The 22,713-nt window shown below is 49.6% G+C and overlaps 1 protein-coding gene across 8 annotated transcripts in view; it reads left to right on the forward strand.

Annotated features, from left to right (window-relative positions):
* Window positions 1–10,138: 10,138 nt before the first annotated feature.
* Window positions 10,139–22,713, forward strand: part of UNC13A (unc-13 homolog A) — a 61,417-nt gene continuing 48,842 nt past the window's right edge. For 7 of the 8 annotated variants that reach the window (XM_038566890.1, XM_038566894.1, XM_038566896.1 and 4 more), the window contains exons 1-4: window positions 10,139–10,321; window positions 19,623–19,652; window positions 20,499–20,598; window positions 22,481–22,598. In XM_038566890.1, the coding sequence (XP_038422818.1) occupies window positions 10,300–10,321; window positions 19,623–19,652; window positions 20,499–20,598; window positions 22,481–22,598 (270 nt within the window). In that variant the 5' untranslated portion in view covers window positions 10,139–10,299. The remainder of the gene's footprint in view (window positions 10,322–19,622; window positions 19,653–20,498; window positions 20,599–22,480; window positions 22,599–22,713) is intronic. The other variant, XM_038566892.1, reaches the window with a different exon arrangement.

Genomic DNA, 22,713 nt, shown 5'->3' on the forward strand with positions numbered 1-22,713 from the left:
CTGGTTAGCTATCCTGTAATTTATTGTTTTCCTTTGGAAATCGATTGGCCACAAGTAGCTCTCTTCAGTAGACAGCTGGCAGTGACCCAGCTGGGGTCTTCCCAGCAAGACCACATCCCACCCCAGACCTGTTTTCTGATGCATCAACTTTAATCCCAATAAAGCTGACGCCCTGTTCCTGAAAATTAAACATTGATTCATTTGAACTTTGCAGTTTACCTTTTGCATTCCGAATCAGTGTGTATGAGTCTCAACATTTTCAGAGGACCCTAGAGTCCTTGGGAATGCTGGGTGAGAGGGGTTGACACAGCCCTGCCTGACAGTGCCTTCATTAGTATTCCTAGAAGCATGAGAGCCCAAAGCCCTGAGTTCAAGTCCAGCTGTGCCTTATATTGCCTGTGTATCTTGGGCAAATACCTTGGTGTCTCTGATCTGCGGTTTTCCCATTTGTCAAAAGTGACAGCATCAAGGCCCCTAGTCGAATATTCTTAGCCCCTCATACCCCCCACTCCTCCACATCTGGGTACAAGTCCAGGTCATCTGTGGTGGGAAAGCAAGATCCGAAGGGGTGGCATAAATGAGGGTGCAGCCCTGGCCTGGGGCATGGCAAGGGATTTATTTGGGAGCAGTGGTGGCTGTGGGGGTTTGGAGGCTGGAGAGGGCAGAGGCTCCAAGTTCCTACTGATCCCTCCCCTGAGCTGGACCCAGGGCCAACAGTGGACGAGCCTCACATACTCTTGACATTCTCACATTGGGCATAGAACCACCTTGGCTCCCAGAGTCCTTTGTTTGTGCTTCAGTTTTCCTCATCTGTAAAATGGAAATGATTGTACATACCTGTGGGATGGCGTGTAAGGTACACAGGAAGAGCTCAATAATTGTTGAAGGGAGTCCTTGTTTTGTTTTAAACTATCATTCTAGGAGGATTTGGGAGTATAGGGATTAAGGATCCCAGTGACCTGCCTAGATTTGAATCCCAACTCTGCCTCTCACCTGCTGTGTGACCTCGGGCACATGGCTTACAGTTTTGCTCTGTTTCCCTCTCTGTAAAATCAGTTAAGGGGATTAAAGGAGTGAACACTGGTAGAGTTCTGCGCAGTCCCTGGCTCCCTTTGAGAGGGTCCCTGACTCTTGAGAGGGTCCTTGCCTGCAAGTGGCCGGCTTGCAGCCTTGCGATCGCCCTTCGGCCCAGTGCTGCCACCTGCTGGTACTCTGGAGGTGTGAGCTGAGCCCCGCTCCCACTCCCTCTGGACCTATCGTATCTCTTGATCCAATCATCCTTTTATATTGTCCGCCCTCCTCAAGCCAGTCCAATTCCTTGCTTCTTTGAATGAGTCCCTTGCTAGAGCCCTGCAGGTCACGGCTGGGACCTTGCAAAGGGCCAGCACCGCCCTCGTCCCATTAGTTCTCTAGAAAATAATTACTGTTTTTAATCCCTGTTTTATGTGATAAACTGAGGTTGCCCTCATTGATTTCTCTTTGTGACCACTGGCCTGAGGGTCCCAAGTAGATCCAGCAAGAGGTCCTCAGAGCCTCAGAGCATTTGCATTCACAGTGCCCTTTGCTGGGAATGCCCTTCCTCCAATTCCTATTGTCCCTAGCAGGATGTCCTCGCTCTACAGCTTCCACTCTTCCAGCAATAGTTTCCCAGCATCCCAAGCAGAGCCTCCTTCCCTCTAATCCCTCTCCCTTCCTTTGTCCATGCCCTGCCCTTAGATATTGGGTTCTGTTGCCCCACATCCCCTTCCAGACTTCAGATGGTCCCCCAGACCCTGGGCATTACATGCACATGGGTATGGATCCAGGTTGTGTTCATTGAATGAATGATTACACAAACAACTGTATTAAAGAAATGGCTTATTCTGAGAGTTGGTACAGCTTCATTTCACACCCTTCCAACCTCTCAGGAACTCGGTCTTCCTGTCTATAAAATGAATATACTATTGCACCCACTTTATGTTTCAAAGGATTGGGGGAAATAGCACTTATCAGGCATTCAGCACATTGCCAAGTACACAGTAGGTTTTCTGGAACCATATGAGTACTGCCTTTCTTTCCACTCAGGACACCTTTGAACGCAGCATCACCTACTTCTATCTACTTCATCTCCCTCAGTACTCCTCCACCCCCACTCACTCCACCCCAGTACCCTAGGCCATTGACCACAGAAATGTGGGGAGAAGAAGATAAGAGTATATGGTAATCACAAGGGCTCTGAATTCCATGTTCCCTGCTCTTACCATTGCCTGTTGCCCTGATATCAGGGACTATAGTTGGGGATGGACAAACATGTGGAAGTGGACCCCTCGGTTTGAAGTCTTGGTTTTGGTCCTGGAGGCCAGGTGGCCCTTCATGCTCTGTCTACATTCTGGCCCCAAGTGGCCACACTCCATCTCAGGTTGATTCTATCCCATTTGTATCACCAGCCCAACCTATCCTCTGCGTATCAGACTCAAATATCCAACTGTACTGGGTATTCTCATTGGGCGTCTTGAAGGCATTTCCAGCTCAGCAAGTCCAAAGTACAGACCTGTTTTTCACCCCAAGATCTGCCACTTCTCCATCAATATGATGGATGGCTTCACCATCTCCCAGCCTCCCAGACCCCAAATCTGGTCTCATTCTTGTCACTTCTCTTCCCTTATGCCTGCTTGTCCAGTTCATTGGCTGGTCCTTTAGGCTCAGACTCCAGAATGAACCTGAACCATTCCTCATTCTCATAGACCCTGTCATCTGCCATCTGGATGCTGCCCTGGCCTCCTGTCACCCACACTCCTGTCCCAACCATCCCTGCTCCCTTGGCAGTCTCAGACGGATTTTTTTAAATTCAATTAGCCAACATATAGTACATAATTAGTTTCAGATGTAGAGTTCAGTAATTCATCAGTTGCATATAATAGCCAGTGCTCATCACATCACATGCCCCTCTTAATGCCCATCACTGTCACCCCAATCCCCCCCAATCCCCCAACTCCCCAGGGATTCTTTTTTTTTAAAGATTTTATTTATTTTTTCATAAGAGACATCAAGAGAGAAAGAGAGGCAGAGACATAGGCAGAGGGAGAAGCAGGCTCCATGCAGGAAGCCCTATGCAGGACTCGATCCTGGGACTCCAGGATCATGCCCTGGGCCGAAGGCAGGCACAAAACCGCTGAGCCACCCAGGGATTCCCTGGAATCTTAAATCATAAATCAGGGCAGCCCTGGTGGTGCAGCGGTTTAGCGCTGCCTGCAGCCAGGGGTGTGATCCTGGAGACCCTGGATCGAGTCCCGCGTCAGGCTCTCTGTGTGGAGCCTGCTTCTCCCTCTGCCTGTGTCTCTGCCTCTCTCTCTCTCTGCATCTCTATGAATAAATAAAGTAGAATCTTTAAAAAAATCATAAATCAGATTGTGTTCCTTCTCTGCTCAAAGCTCTCTCATGGCTCCCATTGCCCTTTGAATAAAACCCACACTCTTCCCTGTGGCCAGGAGACCCCACATGATCTGTACCTCTGTATCCCTGCCCATCACCTCCTCCTTCCTTTCTCCCTCCCTCCCTCTGACATACTAGCTCATTCACATTTATGAAATACCTACTGTGTGCTTAACCATTCTTGGTACAGGGTGGTCGCCGCCCCCCCTCCCCCACCAGTGCAGGTGGGGCATTAGTAAGGAGTCTGGGGGTGGGGGAGACATGGGTAAGAATGAGGCCTCAGTGACAATAAGATGCCTATAGAGCCTCAGGTCCTGCTGGACTTATGTTCTTCCCCAAAAAGTAAAGGCCCAATCTCTCCTTCTCATTCACAGTCTCTCTCTCTTTATTTCTCTCTCTGTCTCTGCATCTTAGACCTTTACCCATATCCCAAGCCTCTCACTCATCTTCCTTTTCTCTCACTCTATTCCAGCCACACCAGCTTCTTTGATATTCTTCTAGTACACCAGGCATAGTCCTACCTTAGAGCCTTTGCACCTGCTCTGCTGTCTTGAATGACCCTCCCCCAACTCTCCCCAGGCCTGGTCCTTCTCCTCTGGGCCTCAGCTCATGTGCTATCTCCTCCCCAAGGCAATTATCCCATCCTCCACCATTCCTTTCTATCAGGGGACCCTCCTCATATTCTTCATAATTTTCCTTGATTTCTTCTGTGTATGTTTACTTGTTCGTTTCCAACTTTTGTACTAGAACCCATGTCACCCAGTGGAACCTGCTGATAAGAGTAATTCTCAGCATCCAGATGGTGCCAGCAAATGCTTGCTGAACAAATTGATTGACATCTGATTCATATCTTTCCCCCCTGTGGAGCTTTGTACAGTGCCAGAAACATCAGACATACCCAGTAAAGATTGGGAATTTATTCGATGACCAAGCATGGTTGCCCTGGGTTTGGGGCTCTAGAAGCAGCTCTGCTCATTCCCCATTAAAAAGTTGAGCTCGGGGATCCCTGGGTGGCTCAGCCGTTTGGCGCCTACCTTTGGCCCAGGGTGCGATCCTGGAGTCCTAGGATCGAGTCCCGCGTTGGGCTACCGGCATGGAGCCTGCTTCTCCCTCCTCCTGTGTCTCTGCCTCTCTCTCTCTCTATGTCTATCAAAAATAAATGAATAAATAAATAAATCTTTAAAAAAATAAAAATAAAAAATAAAAAGTTGAGCTCAATAGGTGCTGTGGGTGGGGCTATGCTAAAGCTCTTGGGATAGGAAATGGACAAGTTTGGGCTGTTGGGGATTGCCAGGAGCTCACTGGCTGGGAGGTGTGTGTGTGTGTGTGTGTGTTTGTGTGCACATGTGCACGTATGAGTTTCTTCCTTTTCTTCCTTGTGTGTGTGCATGGACTTGTATTTCTCACCAGTCTGTGTACTATCTGCCATTATATGTGTCTTTCAATGACTTTTCTCTGTGGATTCCATAAGATGGTAAAGAGAGTGAAACATCAGAAGCCAAGAGAAGAGAGATGGAAAGACAGAGAGTAGTATGAATTTGCAGAAGATCTGAGTGTAGATGCATAGTAAGAGGAGTCAGGGAAGGAAGGGGCTGCAGAGAAGAGAGTGCAAGAGAAAGATGGAGGCAGCATGGCATAATTAAATAGAGGGCTGAGATAGCTCAAATAAATAGCTTTGGAAGTAACAGAGCTGTTGGTGGAGCAAAATGGGCCAGTGGGGTTTAAAAATTAATTGGATCCGAATGATCAATTTATCAGAGGCTTTGGCAGATAGAGGGGGATAACTTATGAGCAAAAGAGAGAACAGGAGAGATTAATGCATATCAAACATTGAGAGAATATAATTCACATTAACAGATTAAAGAGGAAAAGTTATACGGGCAACCCAATTGATTCAGGAAATGTAATTGCTAAAATTTGCCACCCATGTTTGATAAAAGCAAAAAATCTTAGCAAAATGGAAATAGAAGTGGACCTCTTTAACTCGATTTTCTATTAAAACCCCCCAGCAGATATCACATTTAGCAGTGAATATTGAAATGTTCTCTTTAAGCTGGGCAGACAAGGCAAGGATGTCAGTTACCATGGTATCTGAGATTGTACTGAAGGCACTGGCCTGCATCCTAAGGCAGGAAAAAGAAACGAAAGTTCCAAGAACTGGTATGGAGGAAATAAAATTGTCTTTTATTTTCTTAACTGCAAAGGAAAAGATTAAGTTGAAGAATTTTATTTATTTATTTATTTATTTATGATTATTTATTTGACAGAGAAAGAGCATGAGCAGGGGGAGGGGCAGAGGGAGAAGCAGACTCCCTACAGAGCAGGGAGCCCAATATGGGGCTCAATGCCAGGACCCTGAGATCATGAGCTGAGCTAAAGGCAGATGCTTAACCGACTGTGCCACCCAGGTGCTCCTAAATTGAAGAATTTTAAATTAAATCCATAGACACAGAAAGCAGATTGGTGGTTGCCAGGGCCTGGGAACAGGATATGGGTAGAGACTGCCAATGGGGATATGGTTTCCTTTTGGGGTGATGGAAATGTTTTATTACTAGGTAGAAGTAGTGGTTGCACAACATTATAACTGTAAAAAATTGTACACTTCAAAATGGTTAAAATGGTAAATTTTGTTATGTGTATTTTACAGCAATAAAAAAATTTAAAATTAAGTGCTTCCTAGATACTCCTGCTCCAGGAAATGAAGCATAATTCCTCACCATGAGGGTGGGCTGGGCTTAGTGATTTGGTTATAAAGAGCAAAATAGGAAAAGATAAAAAGAATAACTTGACAGTGGATAAACTTGGCAGACAGCATGGGAGATGGCATTTGCCCAGCTTGGCAGATGATCAAAGTTAACATCCCCTGTGATGTCATGTAGGCATCAGGGACCTTTGGTGACAATGAAGGAACCTGATCTCTGTGATCTTCCCCCTAAAGTCCATAACCCCAGTCTAATAATGAGAAAACATTAGATAAGCCCAAATCAAGGGACTGTCTGCAAAATTCCTGACGAGTACTCTTTAAATACATTGAGGTCATAAATGATAAGGAAAGACTAAGAACTCACAGATAGGCGGAGACCAAGGAGATAGGATAATTAAATATAATGTAGGACCCTGGATTGGATGTTGGACTAGGAAGAGAACATTAGTGGAATGCTGTGAAACACAAAGTTTACAATTTAGTTAATAATAAGTGCAAATGTAAATGTTTTACTTTATTTTTAAAGATTTTATTTATTTATTTATTTATTTATTTATTTATTTATTTGAGAGAGAGAGCACAAGCTGAAGGAGAGGCAGAGAAAAAAGCAGGCTCCCTGCAGCCCCCACAGTGTGGGACTCCATCCCAGGACCCTGGGATCATGACCTGAACCGATGGCAGATGCTTAACCACTGAGCCACCCAGACACCCCTAAATTTTTCCTTTTGACATGTATCTCCTGTAACCACATGTTAGATGGCAACGTTAGGGCAAGCTAGGTGAAGAGTATACAAAAACACTCTATATATTTTTTAATTAAATATTTTATTTATTTATTCATGAGAGACACAGAGAGAGAGAGAGAGAGAGAGGCAAAGACACAGGCCTAGTGAGAAACAGGCTCCATACAGGAAGCCCGACGCGGGACCCGATCCCGGGTACCCAGGATCACACCCTGGGCAGAAGGTGGCGGTAAACCACTGAGCCACCCGGGCTGCCCCAAAAACACCCTATACATTTTTACAACTCAATACCTCTACAACTTTTCTGTATATCTAAAATTTTTCCAAAATATAAAATTTATTTTTGGGATCCCTGGGTGGCGCAGAGGTTTAGCGCCTGCCTTTGGCCCAGGGCGCGATCCTGGAGACCTGGGATCGAGTCCCACGTCGGGCTCCCGGTGCATGGAGCCTGCTTCTCCCTCTGCCTATGTCTCTGCCTCTCTCTCTCTCTCTCTGTGACTATCGTAAATAAATAAAAATTTTTAAAAAATATAAAGTTTATTTTAAAAAATTAAGAGCTTTTGTTTAGAAAATGATACCAGAAATAGAATGAAAACAGGACACAAAATTGGAATTTTTTTAAAGTACACATTAAACCAACAAAGGATTCATATCATTTTTTTAAGGATTCATATCTAATAAGGTTAATGAACTACACATCAGTAGGAAATTATTATTATTATTTTTTAAAATATTTATTTATGAGAGACACAGAGAGAGAGACACAGAGGCAGAGACACAGGCAGAGGGAGAAGCAGGCTCCATGCAGGGAGCCCGACCTGGGACTTGATCCCGGGTCTCCAGGATCACACCCTGGGCTGAAGGTGGCGCTAAACCGCTGAGCCACTGGGGCTGCCCCAGTAGGAAATTATAACCACATTTCATTTATTTTTTAAAGATTTATTTATTTATTTATTTGAGAGAGAGTGAGAGAGCATACAAAGCAGGGAGGGGCAGAGGGAGAGGGAGAGAGAATATTAAGCAGACTACCCTGCTGAGCTGGGAGCCCAGTGATGCCGGGCTCTATCTCACAACCTTGAGATCATGGCCTGAGCTGAAATCAAGAGTCAGACGTCCAACCTACTGAGTCACCCAGGTGCCCCAATAGTCACATTTTAAAAAATGGATAAAAAGGGGCGTCTGGGTGACTTAGTTGGTTAAGACTCCGACTCTTGACTTTGGCTCAGGTCATGATCTCAGGATTGTGAGATTGAGCCCTGTGTCAGGCTCCATGCTCAGCATAGAATCTGCTCGAGATTCTCTCTCTCTCTCTCCCTTTCCATCTACCCCTTCCCCACTCTGCTCACATGTACTCTCTCTTTCTCTAAAATAAATAAACAAACAAATAAATAAATAAAAAAATCTTTTTAAAAATGGATAAAAAACTTGAACAAGCATTTCACCCTAAGTAGAAATCAATAATTACGTGAAAAGGTCCCTCTCAAAAGCAATAAGAAAGCAAATCAAAACCAAAATGAAGCACCAGTTCTCCCCCTCCATTTTGGCATGATCCAAAAACTGAGAGTATTCCAAGTGTTGATAAGGGTGTGGAGCAACTGAATGCTTATATGGTACGGGTGTGATAAAAATAGTTGGAGGCATGTCAAAAAACAATTTGATGTTATCTCGTGAAGCTGAGCGTGTGGGTGTCCTATGATCTAACTGTCTAATCCATGTGCACCAGCCTACATTTCTGAGAATGATTATAAAAGTTTTTTTCTAAATAAACTCAAAGTGGAAGCAATCTTAAGGTTCCCCAACTAGAAGATAGATAAATAATCAAAAGTATAGTAAATCCAGAGGATACTGTAAAGCAGTGAAAAATTCATGTATTACAGCCCCATGCAGAAATGTGGATGAATATCAGCAAAATCATGTTGAACAAACAGAAAAGGTTAGTAAGATATGTAATAATTTTATTCTAGTTACATAAAGTCCAAAAACACACAAAACTAAACCACGTGTTGTTTGTTGATAAATATGTGGTAAAACTGTACAGAAAAATAGAACAAAAAACAAAATTTGGGATAGTTCTTTCTGAGAGGAGGGACAATGAGATAGAGGAGAGGCCATGGGGTCTTTGTGGTGATAATGTTCTTTATTCAAGCGTGTCATTGCTACCCCTTATTCCTTACCTAGAGATAATTGATACGTAATAGAAATTGAAAAAGCAGTGAGAGTTAACAATAAGTGACAATATACATTACTATTCCAAGTTCTTTCAGGTATTAGCTTACATAACATCTGTAATTCTGTGAGGCAAGTCCTTTTATTGTCCCCATTCTGTGGATAGGGAAAATGAGGCATAGAGTGGTCACATGACCACTTGCCCAAGATCATGTTAGGGATTAGAGACAGAGTTGGGTTTTAAGTATAGGCCTCATTTGCAACTGACAAGTCGTATTCATTCTGTATTCATGAAGCTCCTTCACGTGTGCTGGGGGCAAAGGACTCTGTGGGGTTCAGCTTCTAGTGCCATTCTACATAATGAAGATGACACAGTGAACAGGTTTGTAGGACACTGGCACACATGGATCTGCCCAGGTAGATAAGTGGGGACAGGGCTAGAGAGCAGAGATGTGTGGGGGTCAGGGCTGAGCCAGGGGAAGAGTTGGGGGGCTGGGGGAGTCCAGAAGACAGGGTCAGTGTGGGGGAGTCAGGGAAGGCTTCCAGGAAGAGGGGGTGTTCAAACTGGGTATTGATGGATGAATAGGAGTTTGTTAGTTACACAAGGGAGTGAAGGATGGAATCCAGTATGAGTGTGTGCAAAGATCCACAGGCTGAGTGGCTTAAAGAGTGAAAGATTCTCAGAAGGAGGCCTAGACAGGGAGTGGCAGAGACAGAGACTGGATAGAGAGAGGCTCAGAGGGAGACACATGACCAAAAGAGACGAGGAGACAAAAAGAGTAACAGAGAGACGCAGGGAGAGAAAGAGAGAGAGAAACAGGCAACAAGACAGACACAGAGTTAGAGGCAGAGGAAAAGAGGGAAAGCCAAGAGACAGCAAAAGACTCCAGAGAGAGCCAGAGAACCCACAGAGAGACTCCAGGAGAGATGGCAACACGCAGAGCCAGTAGGGAGGCTGAGGCTGAGTGGGGCCGTTCTCTGTCCTTTCGGTCCCGGAGCCCTGGGGGCGGGGAGACCCCACCCGGCGCCGGCCCTTTAAAGCTCCCCCAAGCCTGCAGCGCCCCCGCCCCATCAGGCGTCCCCGGCTCCGCCCGCCGGCCCCACAGCGGCACCACGTCAGGAGCTGTCCGCACCCCCGGTGCTGAACCAAGATGGCCGGCGGCGGAGGCCGGGCCCCGGCGTGAGCTGAGCGCGGGCTGCAGCCCCGGCCATGCCCCAGCCCAGGGACTGCTAAGCTCTGCCTGACGGAGCCGGCCCGCCGGCGACCCCGGAGACATGTCTCTACTTTGCGTAGGAGGTAGGAGGCGAGGCCGTGGGGCTGGGAACCCGAACTGGGCTCGGGGTCCGTGTGGATGCGGCTGGGCTCCAGAGAGGATGACCCGAGTCCACGCGGCTGGACTTTTGAGAGGGGCGCTAACCCTTGTAGACGCGTCAGGGCGCCGGAGGGGGTGATCCGTGCAGATGTAGCTGCATTTTCAGGGGGTCCTGGTGGGGGTCGCTGGGGGTCCTACGGACGTGGCTGAACGCGGAGGCCCATGTGGACGCCAGCAGGCACCTGAGCCTCTATCCGGATCCCTAGTCTAGACTGGGGAGTCTGTGTAGACCAGGTGTGGAAGAGCTGGGTTGGGTAGTTCGAATGGGTCCTGTAGGGTACTTGGAAGGAGTCCTGTGCAGTGAGCTGGGCTGTGGGTTCTCAGCGACGTGGACTGGGCTCCGAATTCGAATTCGAAGAGGAGTGCAGAGGGAGGGGTCTCCAAGCCCTGGGCACGTAAGATTTGGGTAAGGAGACTTGACCATCAGGACCTCGGGGAGCTCTAGGAATCTTCCAGCCTTGGGTGTGAGGAGTCCTGCGGAGGGGCTGGGGAAGACCCCTCCGTCCTGAGAGGGTTGTGATTGGGGTCTGGGGGCGCTTTTCCCATTAACTCTTCGGACTCCCGAGTGGGGGCTGGGGAAATCGCCTGAGGGCCTCCCCACTCCCCGCCCCCTCCAGCACTCTGGGAACGCGTAACGGGGGGGCCTTCTTCGTCGGGAGCCGACCCCTCCAGGGTGCAGTGCCCGTCTGCGCCCCTCCCGGCATGCTCACCTCACCCACTTTGCGCCGAAGGGAGGGAGGGAGAGGTGGGGTGGAGCTATTTTGGGGCCTGAACGCCATCTGCACCGAGGCCCACGCCCAGGCCCACACTCTGCGTTGGGGTTGGGGGGGAGGAGAACGACACAGGAGGGGGGCATGATCCCTGCCCCTCACTTCTGAGGCTGGAGTGGGAGTGAAGTCAGCCCACCGGTCAGGCGTTCCGGGCATTCCTGCTGAGAACTCAGGCTCTGGGAGACCTTAGGCGGCGACGGTGGTGGCAAACAGGGGCTCAAAGCTTATAGAGGTCTCAACCTTGGGTTTCGAGGACTGGGGTCCATCCCCCCTCATTCACACCTACTCGCCCCAAGAAGGCTGAGGTCGGGAAAGAAGTGTGATGGTCAGGCCTGAGATGTCAGGCTTCGGGAGATCTTAGGCAGCGGGGACTGTGTTGAGACAGAGAGAAAGAGAGAGAGAGGGAGAGCTGAACCCCGGTTTCCGCCTGGACCCCAGGGAACAGGCCCAGAGCTGGGAACCGCCCCCGCCGCCCCTCCTCCTTCCTCCCCTCCCCCTCTGTCGCTCCATTCACAAACCCGGCCCCGCCCGCCGGCTCCCTGCCGCGGCGACTTCCAGAGTGCTGTCGCGCGGGGCTGGGCAGGCGTGGACGCGGGTGTTCTTAAAGGGACAGGGACCTGCTTTCCCTGAGCTCATTCCTGACCGTGGCTGATGGCGACAGAAGGGCCTATAGATTGAAAGCAAACTACCCCCTGACCTATGGAGTTAAGGGAATGGGGAGGTGGAGAGGACCCCCTGGAACCGCCACGGGCTAGGCCTAAGAGAAGGCCGAGGTGAACGTCCAAACCGTGTATTGGCCTCTCTTCCCCTCCTCTAAGTCGTCTAGCAGTGAGGGCGGGGCGGGGCGAGGGGCTGGCCCGGGAGGAGGGGGCCCACGTGAGTGTTCCTGGCTGATTCTCTCCTCTGCTCCTCCCACCCCACCCCATCCTGCCTCACACCCTCCAAGTTGGGTTCCTCTGGAAGGTTTGCCTAGTTGTGTGTGTGTGAGGGAGGGTGAATCTCACCCTTCACTCTGACGCAAACTGGAGGCTGGACTGCGGGGGTGGTGCGAAGGGAGGGGGGAAATAAGAAGAGTGAGGCTTCCAGAAATGGAGGCCTGGGGGAAGAATTGTGTTGGATGATTCTGTGGAACTTACAGGAAGGGAATCACCAGCAGAGTGGAGGGGTGTTGCTGGGAGGGGCAAGGCCATGGGTGGGGTGGGAAGTAAAGCCCTGAGATATATGAGGGATGGAATAACGCTGGGAGAAGCAGAAGGGGAGATCAGAGAAATGGAGAGAGGGTGAAATACAGGGAGGGATGGTGCCCAGAGTGGAGAGGCCAGGGGGCTGAAGGGGTGAATGGGAAGGGAGAGGGGGTAGGGGAGCAGTGGAGCTGGGCTGAGAGGGCTTTCCATGGATCTGAGCTTATTCTTGGGGATGGGGAAATACCTACATCCCCAACCAGAGGCCCATTTACGTTTGCCCATATCTGTATACACATGCACTGAAACGTTCATACACACACTCATTCCATGTGGACAGAAATGCCCAGGATCCACTATGGCTCCAGGAAGACCACATGCCTGTGAATGCAAGCTCATGGACACATGTGCACATTCATATGTGAACACACACATGTATACAGAACACAGCCATTCTTCCACACAGAAGAAATATATGCATGTGTGTCCACCTGCATGTTTGAGGACATGGATGTATCCAAACATGTTTGATCTACTCATGCCCTGACATACAAGCATGTACTTATGGAAACCCATTAGGGCCCCCAATCCCAAAAAATACACATGTGTACACACAAGCACATGCCAAGGCCACGTGTATATGTGCATGATGACACTTGCCTGGACATTCAAAGCAGCCCCTTTGAGCAGGTGAATGATGATGTATACACACAAGTAAATAAATACACTTTCCATACAAGTGTATAACACGAACACATATACACACACCATGACATATGTTTCTAATTAACATATCACCTGCAAGCCCTCACATACCTAAACTCATGCATACTAGCATGTCCCACATACTGTCCCACATACTGCACCCCCAACACATGTACAGATCATCACCTGCATTCAGAGGGTATAGGTAAGCTTATGACCTTATACACACACACATACACGTACACATACACCTGCCTGCCCTGGTAACGCTAGCAAATACACACAAATGCAAACTCTTGCATACATACCTGACAGCAACACATAGGAGACCACCTTTTACAGGTCTTGCCTCTGTCCCCTCTCATTTCTTTGTCTACTTGGAGTCCCATTGCCTCCTCCGCCCACCATCCACTTGCTAGGGCTTGGCAGAGTCCTGAGGCTGCAAATACCAAGTGTCACCTGGTTCCTCCACGAATTCATTCATATATTTACTCAGCAAGAATTAGTTGAGCACCTACTCCATACTAGGCACTGTTTCTGGAGACCCAGGGCTATTCCTGGCCTCATGCTGGAAGGGTCAGAGTGGGAGGGACAGGGACAATCTGAGGGAACCAGGGAAGGTGGTGTCCAGGGTTCTGTTCCTTTGGGAAACCTCCTTTTACCCACCCCCACCCTCACCCAACACTTGCCTGTGTTTCAGAAGATGAGGGGGAGCTAAGCAGAAGGGACATGGTGCTCTAGGTGGAGGGAATAGCACACACGAAATCATAGTGGTGGGAATGCTGGTCTAGAGCTTCCTATATGCCTTACAGCATTTTGCCGGGCCACTCAACGTTTTTAAAGGCTCCATAAATATTTGATGAATGAATATTGCATATAATTAGCAGATGCATGTGAGGGTGAGTTTGCCTCAAAACTAATAATATCAACAACAAGCCCCATTTATCCAACAGTCTACAAGTATGGTGTTGACGACTTTAATCTCCATTGCCTTATTTAATCCTCACAGGCACCCATTTTATAGATGAGGAAAACTGAGGCTCAGGGAGGTTCAACAACTTGCTTAGTGCCACAGAGCCAGAGAGGTAGCTGTCTGACTCCACGGCTTACTGGGAGTTGGGGGTGAAGGTTGAGCTTCTTCTTGGAAGAGGGAAGCCAATTAAGTCCGTTTCATGGGTTAAGAATCTGTCCTGGAATCACCTTCCTTCACCCACTCAATAAAGAGACGTGTCATTTCTCCCCATTCACTGTGGCTTTTCCTCTCTCCTCTCCCAGGAAGGCTTCACAAATCCCTCTGCCCCTGGCTGCCCTGTTTCTGATACCATGTAGCCAGGGGAGTGGGTATCTGGGTCTTTGCTCTCACTATACTCATAGGATAGTCTCCAGGGTTGGCTCTGATTCATCTTCAGGGCTGCAATCTTAGCCCCTTCCCTAACCTGTACCTCGCTTTCCTCCCACATATAATGGGCTTTCTCTGTGAGGTGCCAACCAGTATATCCCTGATCCAGAAGGCCTGGGTTTGAATCCCTAAAACCACCACTTCCTGGCAAGTCCTGTACCCTCTTCTTGCTCAGTGTGCCCATCTGTAGATTGGACACACTAATAACACCCATTGCTTAGGTTTGCTAGAACTCTCCAGTGAGATGAGGCACACAGAGCCCTTGGCCCAATGCCTGGCCTGTGGAAAGGTTCCGTAAGTGTGAGCCAATGACAGGAAAAATCAATGATGGTATTTTTATTAATGGGGGCTAAAAGCTTTCTGGAAGGAGGTCCGTGGGTGTAGGACATTTCCTGAGAGCTCACTGCGTTCTCAGGCCTGAGGAGAGCTCAGTAGTATACAGGAGATAAAAAGGCGTGCCAAGTTCATTGGAGGTAAGCGGGCGGGGCCGGGGGTTCAGCACCGTGGACAGAGCAGGGACAGCGTGTGCCGCACCGTGGACAGCGCCCGCCCCGCCCGTGCAGAGGGGTCAGATCTCAGGACAGGGCCGTTGGAGGAGGAAATCACGTCATTATTTCACTGAACGCTATTTAATGAGCACCTACTATAGGTCAGGCTTAGTTCTAAGTGGCGGCATCTGGTAAACAACACAGAAAGAAATCCCTGTCAAGGGTCTTGGTGCATTTGTGTTTTACACTGAAGTCTTCTGTCGGGCTCTGGCTTATTTCTGTCAATGGAGGGTAAGCGTCCTTGCTCTCACATGAAAGCCAGTGGGGCCAGTGTCTTTATCACGAAGCTCATGTAGGCCATCGACATCACATATAAAACGGCTCAACATCTTAAAATCAATTTCTAAATTCTTAAAGATTTTATTTATTTTTTAAAGATTTATTTTTTTTTAAGATTTTATTTATTTATTCATGAGAAGCAGAGAGAGAAAGGCAGAGACACAGACAGAGGGAGAAGCAGGCTCCATGCAGGCAGCCCGACATGGGACTCTGGGACTTGATCCCTGGTCTCCAGGATCACGCCCTGGGCTGAAGGCGGTGCTAAACCCCTGAGCCACCCGGGCTGCCCAATTTCTAAATTCTTGATGTTTCCCTTCCCTCCTCCCCAGTCTTGTGTCTTCCGACACCCCATAAGCACATGACGAAGGGGGGCTTTCAGATGCTTCCCTCGGTTGGAATCTACTCTTCACCCGCCCCCATCCCAGACCTGGCAGGTCATCGAGGAGGTGCCCAAAGACCGGAATTCACCTCAATTAGAATCTAGTGTCATCCAGACCCGGGGCACAACCAAATAATACAAATAGTAATGATCCTGGTAATGGTAATGGTAATTGTAAATATAGTGGTCATGAGAGTATAATAATGCCGGTTCTAATAATGATAAAAAATAGAAAGGGGAGCAAGAAGAGGAGAGAATAAGAGGGGAGGAGGTAGGGATGAAGGCTCTGCTTTGCTCCATTTCCCAGATGCAGAAACTGAGGCCCAGAGCCTAGCAGAGCCTGTGGGAGTCCCCGAGCCTGATCCCCTGCTCCCACCTTTCACCAATTCTGCCCTGGCCAGCAACTGCCTGTGTAACCACGTTAATCAGTCCTAATCAGTCCGCGCGGATGCTAATGGGCCCCCCAGGGCCGTGCAGGCAGTGGGCACCTCCCCCACCCGCCACTCCCAGCTGTCGCGTCGCCCACGCCCTCTGTGCCCACTTTATAAATAGCCCTGTGCGTGTGACCAGGAGCTCGCGGGGGGGAGGGGTGGTGCTTCCGCCCCGGTGACCCCGATACTGCAGCTCCGTGCCAGCAGCGCCACGAGAGAGAGCAGGGGGAAAGTGGTAGGGCAGAGATGTGACGACTATGGTGGTGAAGGCGACAGTGACTCGTTTGCTGACAAGGAAGACAGAAGGAGAGGGACTTGGTTCCTTCTCGGAGCCCCACCAGCCCTTCCCTGAGCCCCCTCCTCCCTTTAAACCCCCTCCTCCTCTGAGCCCCTCCCCGATGACACCCGCTCCTCTGCCTTCCTCCACCAAGACCTTCCTCCAGCTCCGGAGCTTCCTTCCCTAGTCCTCTGCCCTCCACCCCTTGCTCCATACCCCACACCCCCTCTGCATCCTCCTCCCCATGCTGCCGAGCCCCTTCCTCAATTCCCCATTTCTCTCTGAGGTCCCCTCTCTCACCCTGAGTCTCCCCCTCCTCCCTCTGAGCTCCCAGTGATGAACATACACTGATGTCCTCATCCTGGACTCACTGAAGCAGCCTGGGAGCTAGAGCCTGGCCTCAGCTGTCAGAGCTAGAGCCCCCGGCAATCACTCCACTGCTGGTGGGCCCCCGTGGAGCTCATTACCTCTGGCCCACTGAGGCTTAAGGAGGAGGAAAGTGGGTAATCTGAGGGAGTGAGAACAAGACAGAGACTGAGACAGATGGGGGAGAAGGGGAGGAAGAGAAACAGAACCAGGAGGAGGGAGACAAAGAGACACTCCATCCCCCACCAGGAGGAGTTGGAGGACAGACCTTGAATGACTGACCTCCCCTCTGAGCTCTATCCCTGGTCTGTAAAAAGGGACACAGAGTAGGAGCTGCAGGCCAGGGCCCAGGCCAGGCTAGGCTAGACACCAACCAGCCCCTCATCTCTCCCTCCAACCCTTGTCTCCCAACTCTGCCTCTCCTTTTTGCTGGCCCTCCCTAGTGGACATCTCCGTGTCTCTTTCTTTCTTTCTGTTTCTCTATCTCTGGTTCTCATGACTTGTCTACCCCCTCATCCTCCTCCCTCTTTTTATTTCTTTCCGCATGTTGATCCCTCCATGTGTTTGTGTCTTCCTCCCTGCCCAACCCCTGCCTCTGCACCACCATCACTTCCACTTTCACAGTCACCAGGTGTTACAAGTGGGAGCTCCCCGAGAAGGGAGGTCTGTAGTTCCTGCTGGGTACAGTCCTAAAGATCCCTGAGCTTCACGCAGCCCCAGGGGTGAGAGGCTGGGTGCTTGAGCTCCCTATGGGCTGAGTGGGGCTGAGGGTGTGAGGGGAGGCCAGTGGGATAGGAGCTGAGCATGCCTTCAAGAGAGGGGCCTTTGCACTTGCAGCTATGTACCTTGAATGAGAAGGTGAGCAAGACAGCACATGGTGACTGATTTTCAGATGCGAGAGAAAGGGAGACAGAGACACAGAGATAAAATACAGTGGGAGATAGAGAGGTAGAGGGAAAGCTAGATCTAGAAAAACAGAGAGAGATGGAGTGAGAGAGAGATGGAGGCCCAGAGAGGGGGATTCACTTGCCTAGGTTCACACAGCACTATAAGCAGAACCTGGCTTCACCTGATTCCATGCTGAACTGGCGCTCATCTCTCCCAATGTCCAGCCAAGGGCTCCCTCTGCACGCTAACCTCCCAAACCCAAATCTGGATGTGAGAGTATGATGTACAACCCATTTGCATGTCTTCTTGGGAGGGGTGTTGGCATTGACATAGAAAGGTGATCGTTCTCTTTCCTCTGCAACTCTGGGGAGCTCACTTGGTGCTTCTGGAGGCCAATCCCCCCCACCCCACCAGACACACACACCATCTGTCCGCAACAGGAACAAACAGTATTTACTGAAAAGTATTTAGAACTACTCTACGTCCCCCACCCTTGATGGGAATTCTCTCTTCACCGGTTTCACTCGGGTGCTTTTGCAAGACAGAATTCAAGCAACGAGGACAGACAAATGAACTCAAGATGGGAAGCCATGGCATTTGCCCAGAAAAGTGCTGAACTTGACTCTCAAAAGAAAAGAAAGAATAGAAACACAATTTTGCTTCCAGGAATTTATCCTTCAACTTACTTGCACATACTCTTCAAGACACACCAAAAAACAGAACGTTTCCACAAAGCGTGTAGAATACTGTCATTTGTGTAGGAAATTACGCACACATGCATATGCGCTTGCTGAATCAGAAACTGTCTATCTCTAGCACTACGAGGAGCTGGTAGTGCTGATTGCACAGGGTGGGATTGTGAGGGTTGGGGTAGAAAGAGCCTTATTCTCATCGTATGCCGATCTCGTTTGCCTTGGCTTTTGTGAAATGGGCGTGTATCGCCTCCCCAAACAAAAACGTTCATTGAAAAGGAGAAAGGGAGATGAATTGTGGAAAGCAGGAGAAAGAGCTCGGTTTGGGAGCAGATACAGAGTGAGGGGTGGAAAAAGATGCTGGGGGCAGCTGCAGGGTGCAAGAAATTTTGAAAGTTTAATATCCTGTGAGAAAAGCCAGTAAAGAGTGGAATTGCTTTAAATCACTTGGGACTGTGGGATTATGTGAACAAGACTGGACCACGTGGAACCCTGACATATATTTGGATTTTGCCTTTCATAAGCAAGTTGGGCTGGGCAGGCTCTAACAACCTTCCAGCCAGGGGTGGGATGTCTCTGTGTGTGCTATGGAGCCACCTCTCTGGGCTGCTCTGTTCCACCTAGCCCAGTCCCCTATGAATATTAGACCTCAAACTCCTGGAGCATTTGGTAGGACAAACTGAGCTGGATAATTGGGGGAGAAGTCTCACTGGCCTGACAGGGGGAGGGGGTCACTGGAGATTGTCTTTCTCCTCTCTCTCCCCACCTCTTTCCCTCCCCAGCTGTTCTCTCTCTCTGCTGCAATCTTGGAGGACTTCCTGTGGGAGGCCTCTCCTGTCCCCTACCCAGCTCCTTCTTTTGAATCTTGTTCAATTGTGGGTAAAGGCACAGCTGGAGGTGGGGGAGCTTTGGAGGGGTTTGATGGGGAGGAAGGAGGGGGAGAAATTACTCTTAGGGTCCAAATTTCCTTCAACCCCTAGGTCTGCCTGTGCTCATCTATCTGATGGCTTCTTTTTCTCCCTCTCATCCCTGCCTGTCTCTTCTCCTTCCTGTTTCTCCTCCTCTTCTTGTCTCTTTGTCTCTGTCTCTGATCTGATCTCATCTCTCTATCTTGCTTTTGTTTTTGTTTTCTGTTTGGTCTCTTGATCTGTCCCTTTACTCTCTATCTTTGCTTTTCCTCTTTGTCTCTTTGTTTCTATGTCTCTCTCCTCCTGTCTCTCTTGTTATATTTCTATTTTGGTGTGTCTCTGTCTCTCTCTTCTCCCTACTCTCTCCCCATCTCCCTTCCCTATCTCTATCTCTCTCCACAGTAAAAAAAGCCAAGTTTGATGGTGCCCAAGGTAAGTGCCTCTATTCCTGCTCTGTCCTGTGTTGTCTGTCTGTCTGGGTCTTGGAGAGATAGGGGAGGAGGTCTGAGCCAGTGACAGGGGACTTGGGCTACATGTCTTCTGAGCATCACAGAGTGTCAGACTTGGCCTATGATCCCAAAGTCTCCCCAGCCATCTCCTGGAGAATCCAGCGGAGTGGTGCTCACCCTGAGTCAATGGCTCTTCCCAGGATCCTAAGGGACAGGGTGGGGGCTCTTAGATCAGGCTACAGGTGGGAAAAGTGAGGCTCAGAGAAGTGAGGGGAGTTTCTCACAGTCAATTTTCTTCCACTACCTGGGGCCTGTCTTCCCAGCTAAAAACCAAGGTCATTGTACATAGTCATTTCTTAAATTTTTTTTAAAATTTTTATTTATTTATGATAGTCACAGAGAGAGAGAGAGAGAGAGGCAGAGACATAGGCAGAGGGAGAAGCAGGCTCCATGCACCAGGAGCCCGATGTGGGATTCGATCCGGGTCTCCAGGATCGCACCCTTGGGCCAAAGGCAGGCGCCAAACCGCTGCGCCACCCAGGGATCCCTACATAGTCGTTTCTAAGCAGCAAGATTAGGCATCCCAAGAGTCCACATCTTCCTGAACCGAGGCCCTTCCCTTGTGCTCTGAGGGACTGGACGGGAGGGACTTGGGGAGCTGGCCTGGGGTATAGGCATAGAAACAGCTCAGTATATTGGATCTGGTTACTGGACTGTGGTCTCAAGCACTCAGAGATCCTGAGGGATCATAGCAGGGTCATCTAGAGCTTAGGAAGGGGCATGGGGGGTCCCTGAGCCACTGTACTGACTCCTGTTCTCACCACCACAGAGAAATTCAACACATACGTGACCCTGAAGGTGCAAAATGTCAAGAGCACGACCATCGCAGTGCGGGGCAGCCAGCCCAGCTGGGAGCAGGATTTCATGTTGTAAGTCTGCAGTGACCAGGCTAGCATGGCCTGGCACCTCGATGGTCCCACAGAGCAGAGCTGGACACCTGCATGTCGTCTGGGACTCCACTTCCTCCTCCCTCAGTCCCATGTCCAGCCATCAGCTTTGCCTCCAAAGCACTTCCTAAAGCCAGTTGCTTCCCTTTATCTCCCTGGCCACCAGCCAGGTCCCTGCTGCCCGCCAGCCTCCGCCCCTGGCCTCCTGCTGCTGCCTGCCTCCTGCCTCCTAGCAATCTGTTCTCCTCCAGGCAGTCAGGGGGATATTTTTAAAACTGCAAATCACATCCTGTCACTCTCTAAACTGGCTCATGGCTCATGGCTTGTGAACCTCAGAACAAAACCCACACTCCTCTCCAAGACACCCTCTTTCTAGGCCTGGCCCCTGTGACCTGCCAGTACCTCCCTCCATCTCTCCTGGCTCACTTGCTCCAGCCACCTCCACCTCTGGACCATTCCTCCTACATGTCCAGCTTGTGTCTGTCCCAGGGCCTTTGCACTTGCTCTTCTCACCTCACCCCCTCCCAGCAGGCTCCTTTTCATCCTTCAGGTCTCAGCTGTGTCCCCTCCTCAGGGAAGCCCTCCCTGACCACCATACCCAAAGTGCAATTAGAGAGTAATTTCAGCCCTAGTCACCAATTATTATTTTAGTCATCTGTGTAATTTCTTGACACATTTCTGGCCTGTAGCCCTGGACTGTGAGCTCTAGGAGCCTAGGGTCCAGTTGGTCTCTGTCTCCACTGTGAGTCCCGCTCCACATGCCAAGGACAAGGCCTGGCACACAGTAGGTGGTTCAATAAATATTTGCCTGATAACTAAATGAATTCATGACCTGGACCCTCCCCCCAACCTGGAGCCACTCACGGCCTTGTATTACATCCCATCTTCTCTGATGATGACCAGCAACCTGTGCCATGTCTTCTTCTAAGGCTTTAATTAAATCAAACTTTCCCACAGCTCTGGGATGGAGGATGCTATTCAAATCCTCATTTTACAGAAGAGGAAACAGAGGGCCAGAGAGGCAAAGCCAACTGCTCAGTGTCACACAGCCTATACTTGGCAGAGCTGAGATTTGGACCAGGCATCCCACAAATCCATCCCTGAGCAGAGTTTACCTGGGCACTAGTAGTGGTAGAGGCCATGAGACAACTCAGTTGGAATCTTAGAGCAAATTGGGGAAAGAGGGGAGGAGTTGGCCCTACAATTTTAGGGAAGATGTGAAGGGAGAGAGGCAATGTGGTCCCCAACTCCCTGAAAGCCAGTTACTGAATGATCAGGTCATAGATATATGCAAGGAGAACATTCCTTAAGGTAAATCTTTGGTAAATTGGTGAATTCAGTGAACTGGATGTTCACCAAGGATTTCTCCCAAATCTGCATATTTCCAGGGTGTGGAAAGTGCTTAGAGGTGGTATCATTCATGTTCTCAGGAATGTCCCATGTGATTGGATAGAGGTGAGCCTGGGAAGGTTGGAGGCATCCTGAATGCCCTTATCCTGGGGTGACAGGGAGCCACAGGGGGTGTTTGAGCCTCTTCCTCACTTAGCCAGTATGCTCAGGGTCTGAGGGCTCAAGGAAGGGCCAAGGGGAGTTGGGGGTGCAGGAGATGTGTGATATCTTCCCCCACTCCTTCCTCCCAGCTTGTAGTCCTATTCTGCTGTGATACCCTGAGCATGTAACTTAACCCTTTGGCCTCAGTTTCCCTCTATAAAACAAGAACCACTGTGTTACCTTCCTGATAGGACTCACCCAGGCCTGGGTTTGAATTCCAGTTGGCCATGTGTCCTAAGGCAGGTGAACTGACTTTTCTGAGACTTCACCCCTTCACTCCTACCTCTTCATGCTCCTCCCCGTCTCTCCACAGTGAGATTAACCGCCTGGATTTGGGGCTGACGGTGGAGGTGTGGAACAAGGGTCTCATCTGGGACACAATGGTGGGCACCGTGTGGATTCCCCTGCGGACCATCCGCCAGTCCAATGAAGTGAGTGGTGGACCAAGGGTTGGGGAGGAGTGACTTGGAGGAGCCCAGAGGCCAGTGGCCTACACAACACGAATGTGTATCTCTATCCTCCAACAACATTTGTGATGGTGGCTCT

The sequence above is a fragment of the Canis lupus genome, chromosome 20, assembly GCF_011100685.1.
Source record: "Canis lupus familiaris isolate Mischka breed German Shepherd chromosome 20, alternate assembly UU_Cfam_GSD_1.0, whole genome shotgun sequence".
NCBI lineage: Eukaryota > Metazoa > Chordata > Mammalia > Carnivora > Canidae > Canis > Canis lupus.